Source organism: Bacillus rossius, chromosome 16 (assembly GCF_032445375.1).
Source record: "Bacillus rossius redtenbacheri isolate Brsri chromosome 16, Brsri_v3, whole genome shotgun sequence".
NCBI lineage: Eukaryota > Metazoa > Arthropoda > Insecta > Phasmatodea > Bacillidae > Bacillus > Bacillus rossius.
The window spans coordinates 11,964,331-11,977,085 of record NC_086343.1 but is presented as its reverse complement, the minus strand read 5'-3'; the positions used below and the strand labels follow the sequence as shown (position 1 = coordinate 11,977,085).

The 12,755-nt window shown below is 33.4% G+C and overlaps 1 protein-coding gene across 6 annotated transcripts in view; it reads right to left on the bottom strand.

Moving 5' to 3' along the window:
* LOC134539986 (peroxisomal acyl-coenzyme A oxidase 3-like) overlaps positions 1-12,755 on the bottom strand; it is a 38,502-nt gene that overhangs the window by 2,269 nt on the left and 23,478 nt on the right. For all 6 annotated transcript variants that reach the window (XM_063382392.1, XM_063382394.1, XM_063382395.1 and 3 more), the window contains exons 11-12: positions 9,181-9,335; positions 1,045-1,180 (exon numbers count right to left, since the gene is read on the bottom strand). In XM_063382392.1, coding sequence (XP_063238462.1) covers positions 1,045-1,180; positions 9,181-9,335 — 291 coding nt within the window. The remainder of the gene's footprint in view (positions 1-1,044; positions 1,181-9,180; positions 9,336-12,755) is intronic.

Here is a 12,755-nt window from a genome sequence, read left to right as displayed (position 1 = left end):
TTATGTTGCTTCCCGTATAGAGCACGCACAAGTAGCAGAATATCAATATCTCGCCGATGCATGCAACATGCGCTCTTTTTGGTTATGTTGCTTCCCGTATAGAGCACGCACAAGTAGCAGAATATCAATATTTCGCAGAGTGCATGCAACGCGCGCTCTCTGTCGATTGCAGAGTTAACTACATATGATGGCCCGCACTCTTTCGTGGTGTGTACTGCGATGATAGTCACGCGTTAGTTCGGCTTGCATTTGGATCACAGATTTTGTTTTTATATTTAAATTTTTAGAAAGGTTTTTTTGCATGACTTATTAATTTAAATTGCTTGGCGTGCTCTTTTATACTTCACTTTTTAAATAAACATACTTTACATGAATGGGTTTTGTTTTTATGAATAACTATATCTAACAAAAAAAAATATTTTCCCGCATAATCGTTGCAACCCTACTTTTTAAACTTGATATTAGAATAAAATGTGCGACGGTATATAATTTGTGTAGTTTTCCTATAAGAGTTGTAAAATGGCATTCTAAAAGTTAAAACGATCTGCTGTGGATCACATCTATTATGAGACATCATCTAACATTGTAGATAGTCGTTAAAGTTTTATAGTCTTACATTTCACGTTAAACTAATGAAAATTTTCGTATAGACACTTTAATATTAATTTTAGTTAACAGTAAGTGGAACAAGGTGGTGCAGTTCCATAGTGTGCCTCACTCTTTGCAGTACAGAGTAAATGATGGCCATTGTTACCAGACTGGTAATATCTTGATGCTCTGTTGCTAAATATATGCCGTAGAATACAAAAGTTTTATAATAAACATTATAATGTTATTAAATGTATCTGAAACATTGTATTATGGAAAGGAAAAATTGGGAATGCAAATTTTGGTAATGGATTTTATTGTCATGTTCCGAGAAACTCACTCATGCAGTAATATATTTAACATGTATGAGTTGTTAATAATATAAATCTGAGAAGCTGAAACTAGAAGACCATGAGTTTGAATTCAATAAACTTTCTTGGCTAAAATGAATCTCACCTTCATAAAGGGTTGTCAGGTGCTTCTCCAGTCTCCATGCCCCAAAGAGAGAGCACAGTTTGACTAGGACTGCTTGTAGATTTGGTGCCATATTTTTACTTGTTGCTAGTTGCCAAAATTTCAAAATAATGAAGTGCTGAAAAGAAAAATTTTAAAATCAATTATTTAACAATATTTCCCCTATTTTTGAAAAGAAAAAAAAACCTAGAAACATATCATTGAAAGAATACACTATTAAATTTTGTGTGATAAGTTGGTTCCAATTCAAGGATTCACAAACCAATTTTAGCTAAGTCATTTTTTTTCCCTACTTAATGGAAGAAAATAAAATGCTACGTTCGAAAAATTACAAAAAATATCAATGACTTTCTAGAACATTTCCGCCCAAATTTTGGAGAAAGTTTTACGGTGTTACAGAACTTTCCTTAATGGTTGGAATGTTACAGAATATTGCATAATTCACTAAGAAAATTGTTGCCTTCTAGAATGGCTCTGAGACTTTGAATGGACTTCTTATTGCTTACTTAACCACTGGTTGGCATAGAATTGTGATTTTCATCCACAGGGCTAAGATGAAACCAATGGATTTTATTTAAAGGTTTTATTTTTTTTTTCTTCCTCAATGTACCTTTCAAACTAATGATTCATTCCAAGACTGTTCTTACTTGCATAAGACATACAAATAAAAAACAGCTTTCTGTTAAAAACTAAATTTTTAGTGAATTATTAACAATAAAAGCCCTATTTGCTGGAATACAAGATATTATCAAACTGATGCAATATTTAGTCACATAAATTGAGTTAAAGCTTTTTTCTGTTTTTGCAAATACTTTCCCCATTTCTAACTAGTGTTGGGCCGATTCCTAAAATATACCGATTCCATTTTCGATTCTTAAATCAAAGGGTAAATTCTTCAAATCCAATTCCGATTCCTTAATTTTTAACTGACAATGTTCAACAGAGTAATATACTCAGAAAAAAAAGTTGTTTATGATTTTAAAAATGTAATTGCATTGTGCTTCATTTTCTGTGCATAAAATAACGTTATATAATGTTAAAAAAGCATTTTCATTACCCTCAAGTTACGCTACCTTGAATTTCTAGAACAACTAGCTGCCCGACCCGGCTTCACACGGTTGTATTTATGGGGGGGGAAATGAGACCAAATCTCCTATTTACAGTTATAATAAATGAAATAAAATGAAAATTAATTAATTTTGACAAAAACTTAATACAATGCTTTGTAATGTACCGAAGAAAAAACGAATAGCACCGATGGTTTCCCGACTCTCAAGCACGCAACGTTGTCATGGAAACGAAGTACCCACTGTTTCCCGGGCTTAAACACCAATCAACATTGATAATCAGTTTATTATTAATTATAAATTATTAAGACTATTAATCAAAATAAAAACTACCCTATCTCTCAAGTTGGAAACAATTACACATAAATGCCAATTTTCATCGAAATCGGTTGACTTGGTAAAGAGTTCACTGGACCTTTTTAGAAATCAAATGTAGTTAGTAATTGTCTTCTTAATTTGAATAATTTATATCACTTTCAAATCCCGACCGACTTTGTTCTACCAGTGTATAGTTATTTACCTGTATATATCTAAAAATTGGTGGTCTGTATTTAATGAGTGATGAGGACTACACTAACAATGAAATAGTCGTTGCCATGGAGACGAATGAAGCATCAACAATGCTACAGCCGTTGCCGTGGTGATTTTCTGCCAACTCATACATACATCACATTAGAAAACTCTAAAATTATCAGATTAAGACCATTAATCGAAATAAAAACTATCCTATCTCTCAAGTTGGATCGAACTGCACATGGTGTGCGAATTTTATTATAATCGGTTAAGTGGTTTAGGAGTCCATTGAGGACAAACATTGTGACACGAGATTTATATATATTAAGATTTGGCCTTTTAACCTTGCATATAATAAGACGAAACACATGTTCAAACACTACCAATAATCAAAGATATCTTATGACGTAAATTGTAAATAATGTTATAACTTAACCAACTTTAGATACCTTACATTGTCAACTCAATTTATTTATTGTAAAAAAAGAAGGTTTTTATGGTTAGGTTAAGAATTTTATTTTCAAGCACAACTACATAATGATCCAAATAAAATGACAATATAACCTCATTTTTACATATTTCAAGGGACCAGGGCCAAAAAAAATAAAAAGAGGGAAATGTAAAAATAAAACTTTATTATCTCATTATGATGGAAACAAATATGCACCACACTAAAATAAAATGAGATGTTTACTTTAATATATTAACTACAACTTAATCATCTCACTTGGTGAAAAGAATAAATCCACCCAGTCTTGCAGTTCTTCACAACCGTAAAGAGAAAATAAATTTTCTGTTCTTGAGTAAGAAATATCTGTGCATGTTTAAGCATCTCAAAATTTCCACATTTTGTGGTGAGATTTTCTTACACAAAATGGTAAATATGTAGTTGGGCGGTATTTGCGAAAAAAAAAAAAAATGTTAAAGATCTGAAAATACTTAAATTCTATGGTCTTTAGCTTCCTCTTTTCATTAAACCCGGCGGAGATAAGAAATTCCAAATTCTTTAGGAGATATCGCCGTTCTTATTTTGCAATACAGACCTGTGCAATAATTCGACCGAAGCAATTTTTTATTTTGCAGTGTGTTCATGAATGCCTAATTAATTAAAATGGTGGATTAGGTCAGGTCAGTTACATTATAAATACTTTCAAACTAAGCGGACATTAAAAATAATGTGAATTAATTTTAATGGTTGTTTAGTTTTAAAGTATTTATAATGTAACTGACCTGACCAAACAAACCGGGACAAAGGATGAACAGTAGGAACTCATGTAATTTTTTGTTTACTTATTACTTGTGCAACAATATCCAAATAACAAATAAAACATTAAAATTTGAAACGTTAAAAACTCTAAAAACTCACCTAAGTTAGAGGCGGGTACAATTCCTTTGCCATTAGTAGAAAATGATTTAGTCATTCTCCTATGTCGCGAAAAAAAAATTCATACTCGTAAACAAGAAACAATGGTGAATGCCGCATGAATGCACATATATTATGATGGAAATTAAAAAATTCAATATTTCCTACAGAATTTGGAATTTCTTATCTCCGCCGGGTTTAATGAAAAGAGGAAGTTAAATAGCATTAATAAAAGTATTTTCTGATTTTTAACATTTTTTTTTTCCACAAATACTGCCCAACTACATATTTACCCACAAAATATTTAAACTCTTCAAATAAGCCATGTTAACATTTAATTCATTTCAGAAATTTTTGGAAACAATTCTGTTGATAACACAACTACTTTCAAAAGATTGTTTATGTTTAGTAATAAACATTTACGAACGTTTCAGCAGAAATGCTTGGAAATTCAGATTTGCCAACTGCCTTTCCAAAATATTTCTAATGTAAAACGAGCATCGCTAAACACACACAAGAACGCAGATTTACAGCAATTTGGTCATGTTGCTTTTAAACTTATTTTAATATGGTCACAGTAATCCACTGAATTTTAGTAAAATCTCATTAAAAAATTATTTTATTTATAATTATTTAAAGTGCAGAGATGTGAAACATCTTAATTTTCACGTTCACGTCACCAAAGATGTGGTTCATGACCGTATGGTTTACCATGGCAGGTAGCACAAACAAAAAATTAGGTTGTTTACAATGGCAAACGTAGCTGCCATGATCAAATAGTTAACGTTTAGTAAATAAAATTTACATTATTTTCTTTAAACATTGATGGTTTTGTCTAATTTTTTTGAAGGTTTACTATTAAATGCAGTGCTGCTGCAACGTAATTTCCAAAAAATGTTTTCGCTTAAAGCGGGAAAGTAGATACTGCATTTGTACTGTAGGGAAAATGGTGGTGCAAGTAAATAAATACTTTAATCACCAAAATTCGTAAATCTCAGTTCCGTAAAAGATTTTATTATGTAGTTCAAAATTAAATTTGCATACATTTTGATATTTTCTTACGTTGCGTAGGAGATGTATTTTGCAAACTTACAAAAACAATGCAGGAATCGGTCATCATTCCAAAACCATTGTATTCTGAATCCCGCGATTATGGCGGAATCGGTCTGTACCACCGATTCCACCATAATCGCGGGATTCAGAATACAATGGTTTTAATCGACCATGACCGATTCCTGCATTGTTTTTGTAAGTTTGCAAAATACATCTCCTACACAACGTAGGAAAATATTAAAATGTATGCAAATTTAATTTTTAAACTACATAATAAAATCTTTTTTACAGAACTGAGATTTACGAATTTCGGTGATTAACAGATTTATTTACTTGCACCGCCATTTTCCCTACAGTACAAATGCAGTATCTACTTTCCCGCTTTAAGTGAAAGCATTTTTCGGAAATTACGTTGCAGCAGCACTGCATTTAATAGTAAACCTTCAAAAAAAATTAGACAAAACCATCAATATTTAAAGGAAATAATGTAAATTTTATTTCCTAAACATTAACTTTTGATCATGGCAGCTACGTTTGCCATGGTAAACCATACGGCCATGAACCAAATCTTTTGTGACGTGACCGTGAAAATTAAAATGTTTCACATATCTGCACTTTAAACTTAATATAAAAAAAAAATAATTATTTAACGAGATTTTACCAAAATTCACAGTGGATTACTGCAACCAAATTAAAATAAGTTTAAAAACAACATAACCAAATTACTGTAAATGACGTTCTTGTGCGTGTTTAGTGATGCTCGTTTTAAATTAGAAATATTTTGGAAAGGCAGTTGGCAAATCAGAATTTCCAAACATTGCTGCTGAAATGTTCGTAAATTGTTATTACTAAACATAAACAATCTTTTGAAAGTAGTTGTGTTAGTTAGTTCAACAGAATTGTTTCCAATAGATTTTTGAAATTAATAAAATGTTATCACGCAATTAAATATTTTGTGTAAGAAAATATCACCATAAAATGTGGCCATTTTGAGATACTTAAACATGCACAGATGTTTTTAGTGTGGTGCATATATGTTTTTATCATAATTCCTCTTTTTATTTTTTTTGGTGCTGGTTTCTTGAAATAAGTAACAACCAAGGCCCTATTTCATAAAACTTGACAGGCCTGACATTTGTAAATTTTGACATAATTGTCGCATAAATGTCAATTTGTAATTACAAGTGTACGTTTCATATAAAAAGAGGTTGTCAGGCAAAGAATCTTAGGTGTTGTCTACATAATGGAGCCAGATGTTAGGAGGGCAATTACTTATGCTAAGTGCTTTTTGCTCAAAGTTCTCCATAAATATATTGGCCATAAATGGTGAAAGAGAAGAGCCCATTGCCATGCCATCGGTCTGTTTGTAGAAAATATCCTTGAACTGGAAATGTGGTGTGGTGACAAAGAGGGTAATTAATCATTTCCATTCTGGATGGGATTGCTATTATGGTTCTGTCCTTTAGAGTTGGATCAGCCTCCAATTTGGCCTTGACAATTCAGAGTGTTTCGGCTACTGGCACATTGGTGAAGAGGCTTTGGAATTCAAAACTCACCAGGGTATCATTGTTTTCTATTTTCAGTGTTTTGACTATAGAAATAAAAAGATTGGAATCATTGACAAAAGTATCTGTCTGTCCTGCTAGTGGCTCAACAATTTTCAGGAGATATTTTGATAGTTACTGGCATGGGGAATTACAGCAACTGATGATCGGGCACAGAGGCATGTTGGGTTTATGAATTTTTGGAAGACCGTAAATGTGGGGTGCTTTACTGCTGTGTGGCGTCAGTTCTGATCTAGTTCTTTCTGGGATGTGATTCTGATGTTTTTTTAGAGTTTGGTACACTTTTCTTTCAATGCTGGCTGTGGGGTCTTTTACCAGTTTTGTATATTGATCTATGGTGATCAAATCAGTAATTTTTTGGTCATAGTCTGGTTTGTCAAGTATGACTGTAGCACGACCCTTCACGACCCTTATCAGCTGGGAGGATTACAACGGTATGGTCGATTTTCAGAGTTTTGATGGCCTTGAGTTCATCAGGCGGCAGATTTGGTTTAGGCGGACCAGCTGAGGTGATGGAATGTGCGTACAGCAATCACCTCAGCTGGTCCGCCTAAACCAAATCTGCCGCCTGATGAACTCAAGGCCATCAAAACTCTGAAAATCGACCATACCGTTGTAATCCTGCCAGCTGATAAGGGTCGTGCTACAGTCATACTTGACAAACCAGACTATGACCAAAAATTTACTGATTTGATCACCATAGATCAATATACAAAACTGGTAAAAGGCCCCACAGCCAGCATTGAAAGAAAAGTGTACCAAACTCTAAAAAAACATCAGAATCACATCCCAGAAAGAACTAGATCAGAACTGACGCCACACAGCAGTAAAGCACCCCACATTTACGGTCTTCCAAAAATTCATAAACCCAACATGCCTCTGTGCCCGATCATCAGTTGCTGTAATTCCCCATGCCAGTAACTATCAAAATATCTCCTGAAAATTGTTGAGCCACTAGCAGGACAGACAGATACTTTTGTCAATGATACCAATCTTTTTATTTCTATAGTCAAAACACTGAAAATAGAATTCAATGATAACCGGGTGAGTTTTGACGTCCAAAGCCTCTTCACCAATGTGCCAATAGCCGAAACACTCTGAATTGTCAAGGCCAAATTGGAGGCTGATCTAAATCTAGACAGAACCATTATAGCAATCCCATCCAGCATGGAAATGATTACCCTCTGTGTCACCACAACATATTTCCAGTTCAAGGATATTTTCTACAAACAGACCGATGGCATGGCAATGGGCTCTTCTCTTTCACCATTTATGGCCAATATATTTATGGAAAACTTTGAGCAAGAAGCACTTAGAAAAAGTAATAGCCCTCCTAACATCTGGCTCCATTATGTAGACGACACCTTCACTGTCTGGCAACATGGACTTGAAACTTTGGAGGAATTTGTGAACCACCTTAACTCTCTGAGGCCATCAATAAAGTTCACCTATGAAAAAGAAACCAACGGTAGCATTCCTTTCCTGGATGTACAAGTCAGCAGAAAAAAAACAACAGTCTGGAAACTAAAGTATACAAGAAACCTACGCACACAGGCCAATACCTTAATTTTGCATCCAACCATCCTAGAACAACAAAAACTGGCATAATTCACACACTAACCAACCGAGCCTAGATTATTTGTTCTGATGAGAAATTTATTGCGGTTGAAAACAATCATATAAAAAAGGAACTCATAGCCAATGGTTGTTAAGGTGTCAACACCATCAAACAGCATATGAAATCCAACAAATCCACAGAAACTGAGAAAAAGGCAGCAACCCTAGTCATTCCATATGTTCAAGGGGTTTCAGAAAAAAAATAAGACGCCTGGGAAACAAATATGGACTTAAAACAGCATTCCATTTTAAATCTACTATTAAAAGTATTGTTACCAAGGTGAAACCAGCCACAAAAAAATTACAAACCCCCAACTGTGTGCTATCAGATTCCCTGTGAATGTGGACACATGTACGTAGGTGAAACTGGCAGAGCTCTATCCACCCGAATCAAAGAACACAAAAACAACTGCAAGAAGGGTGAAACCCTAAAATCCAGACTTGCTGAACATACATGGGAAAATAGCCACAAAATTCTCTGGGAAGACTCCACACCACTCATACAGGAATCTGATAAAATAAAAAGGAAAATCAAAGAATCAGCTTTCATTATTAGCTTAAATTGTGTTTTTGTCATTTGTGTTTTTTGTAGTTTTCTTCTACAGACATACATGTGCTTAGCAATGACGTATGTCCAAAATCTTACATCAAGTCAATATATTTTAACTTCTTCAATTTTTAGGCAATATTGTTTCTAAGTCTCACATGATAGACCAGTGTTAGTTTTTGACTAGATATTCTTTGGAAAAAATCATTTGAGTTTTATTTAGGCCAATAAAGTAGCAAATAAGTAACAAATTTGAAGAATCTGTATTTGGTGAAAATATGTCTTAAGAAATAAACTAGTTAATGAATAACACGTGTCTTATTTCTCACTTATTTAGCAGCAACCCATTAATAACTAATTATTTGAAACGAAAGAGTGTTTCACTAAACTAACCTCCACAAATGCAACGGACAGGTTCCTGGCAAAATATGCCTGCGAGTTGTTCTTGGCTTCAAATGAATCAAGTCCTTGTTTGCGCAAACTTCTCACTTTCTCGTCGAAACTGCGCAGCAAGTAACATACAAGCCACCTGTACGCAGCCAATATCGCTGGAATAATAAAGTAACCAGTCTAAGACTTTTGTTGACAACTCAATCAATGCTTTTTTTTTAATGATAATGCATGTCTAGGGATGGGGCGAATCCAATTTTTTTTTCTGAATCCGAATCTATAGCCGATTGCAGAACCTTGAATCTGAACCCAAATATTCACAAAGCTACGCAAGCTTATTTTTATTACAGAATTTTTTAAGTGTCGTGTCGTGTCATGTCATGTACTAAAAGCAGCAGTGTAAAACCAGAAATATAAATAAAATATTTTGTTGTCCCTCTTGAAATACAAGTGTGTGTTTCCACACACAGCACAATGAGTAACTTATCATGTTTGAGGCATTCATCAATACTATTGATTTGTGCTGTGGTAGAGAAAATTACTACAATTGAGATATTAAATTTCTCTCTTGTGTTACAAATGTATTACATACCACATGATTCTTTCAGAAATGGCATCAATTAACCCATAGTTATATTTCGCATAAAACTTCTTGTTTCCACAAAGTTGAGAATTCACTAGAAATGTAAAAAAATATAGTAATTATGTAATTTATCACGTTTCACTAATTCTTAGGGTCCTTAACTATTAATCTGTGTCGTGGTAGCAATTCACTGTTAATGTGGTTATATTTACCTAAAAAGAAATATTTTTATCACAAGTTTTCAAGATGAAAATAATACAGTGAAACCCCTTATTTACGTTTTCCCGTTATTTGCACTATATTCTTCAGGTCCCGTTTAGTTCCCATTTAATCCAATACAATACTTTCACGCGAATTACGTCTCAAAAATTGAATCCATCTCGCTATTTAAATCACATAACAACCATAGTAGGCCTAAAAACATTGTGAAAAACGTAACTTTTATAGTCGGCAGTGAACATTTTAAATCTCAAAATATACATATTTTATAACATGAAAAGTTGCTTTTATTTCTAAACATATAATAATTTAAGCCTAGGCGTGTAAAAGTCTGAGTAATTATAGCAGGAGAAAATCTAAAATGTACTAGGGAAAAACGTAAACTCACGAATGTATAAACGTTCTGATACTATATTTATGCCAACTTAGGCGAAATACTGGTACGAGACATAAACTTCACAAGATAAAATGAGCGGAGTCTTGGTAACTGTTTTATACATATTTTATAATTTCGGAAGTATTGTACAGTTGACACGTATTTTTTAAACTAACCATTTATTTCTGAAGATCGTAAATAATTAATTATTGGTATCAAGACATCAAGATGAACGTAAACTTGAACACGTTACAGCAGCGAGAAAACTGGTGCGTATACCAATAAACTGGTATTAGAACTGACAAAACTGGTACACGGGAGGTGGAGCTTATATTTTTTTCCGCTAAGCTCGTATCTATTGGCTGGCTGCTGATGGAACGTCACGATTCTGGGCGGAGCGTTGAGTGAGTTATACTGCGCATGCGCAGCTCAGAGAACAGAGAGAGCCAGCCGGCGGCTACTCCGCACCGTAACAGCCGATTGAGTACGATGACCTTTCTCCGCGCAGGGCGCGCTATTGACGGTAAATTTCCAATTTGCTGCTTTTTTTTTTTTTAATTTTTTTTACTGTGGTGCAATGCGTATGTGTAATGTAGCCCATATTTGTTATGAACGCTGCAGGATGCGACTGTATTTTAATTTTAATTAACTTTAACGCGTTTCTTACTTTTCCCTTTATTTACACTTTCCCGCTTTTTAAACTTTTTTACTTTGTCCCCATGAAAAGTGCAAATAAGGGGTTTTGCTGTATTTGTTTTGCTTTCGAAGCATTTGATGTATTTTTAAATCATTTTTGAGCATAGCATGTCATGATAATGCAAATCATACGCTTTCTTGTACAACAAACGTAACCTCAATGCCATGTCATCAAAATTTAATTTTTTAATGAACGGATCTTGATATGAATACTACATTGAATCTTATGAATCCTAATATCCCAAGAATTCAATGGATTAGTTGAATCTTAAGATTCAATTGCCCCATCCCTATGCATGTTACATTAGTAGGGACAAGAAAAAACTAAAACACCACCGAAAAGCATGTCAGAGCACAGTGTAATGCCAAAAAGCAATTAAAATCATAAAATCAATCAGCATTTTTACACAACCAATAACAAAAAAATAAAAAAAATTTTAAGTAGAAAATTTTAATAAATATAATTTACTCAGAATAAATTTTTTACCAAACTGAAGTGTCTACATAGATTGGCAAAATTAATAATATATTTATTGTTCCAAGTAATTTTGCTCTACACATGCTGATTACAAATTATTTTAATGTATAAGTGCTTCACGTATCTGTCAAAATGGACTTTTTTTAGTGGAATAAGTAATTATATTATATTTAGGTGTTATATCTGTTAAAATACATATATAACTCACATTAGCAAAATCCCAAAGTCAAAACGATTTTGTGTAAGGACAGTTTTGATTAGCCAGGACTTGCCAATAATGTACTATAAATGCCTAATCCAAATGTTTATAATTTTTTTTATACCCGGATTTATTGCATAATTGTATCACGCGCATAATCGTCGCAACCATATTTTTGGGAGTCAAAATTTGGATTTAAAAAGCGTAAATGTTGCATGATGTTTTTGGCCCCACTATTAGATTCCGAGCGCTTTTGCAGGTATCTTTTCTGTATAAAAATTTTTTTTAAGTAGAAAGCTAATATTTATCCGGACATTACCACGTACTTATTTAATTAACAGAAATACGAAGTTGTCTGACGTGTAAATTTTCTTTTAAAGACTTTTTAAACGTTATAACCTTCATCTATCGTCTGCGTCGCCGCAGTGTACCGCTTATAAAAATGCCAGCGCGAGTTGGCATCATTCATGTTTGGTTATGTTGCTTCTCGTATAGAGCGCGCACACGTAGTCGAATATCGAAATCTCACCGATTCATGCAACGCGCGCTCTCTGTCTAGTGCCGAGTTAACGAATTTTAATAGCTAGCACTCTTTTGTGGTAAGTGTGTACTACGACGATAGTTACACAGACTCAAGAGGCTTGCGTTCGGGTCACAGATTTTGTTTTTCTATTTAAAGTTGAAGAAAGGTTTTTGTTGCATGAATTATTAATATAAATTGTTTGGCATGCTCTTGTATACTCCACTTTTTTTTTAAATAAACGTACTTTCCAAGAACGGGTTGTTTTTATGAATAACTTTACCTAACAACAAAAGTTTTTTCCCTGCATAATCGTCGCACCCCTATTTTTCAAACTTGATTTTAGTATAAAATGTGCTACAATTATGCGAGAAAACACGGTAGTAAGACAGCCCAACAATTGTTAAATTTTTGTTTAAATTATTTCCTATAATGTAAATTTAGAACTCACCCTTTATTTAAAAAAAAAAAAAAAAATTGTAAAATATTTTTGTCTAAAGGTTCTGA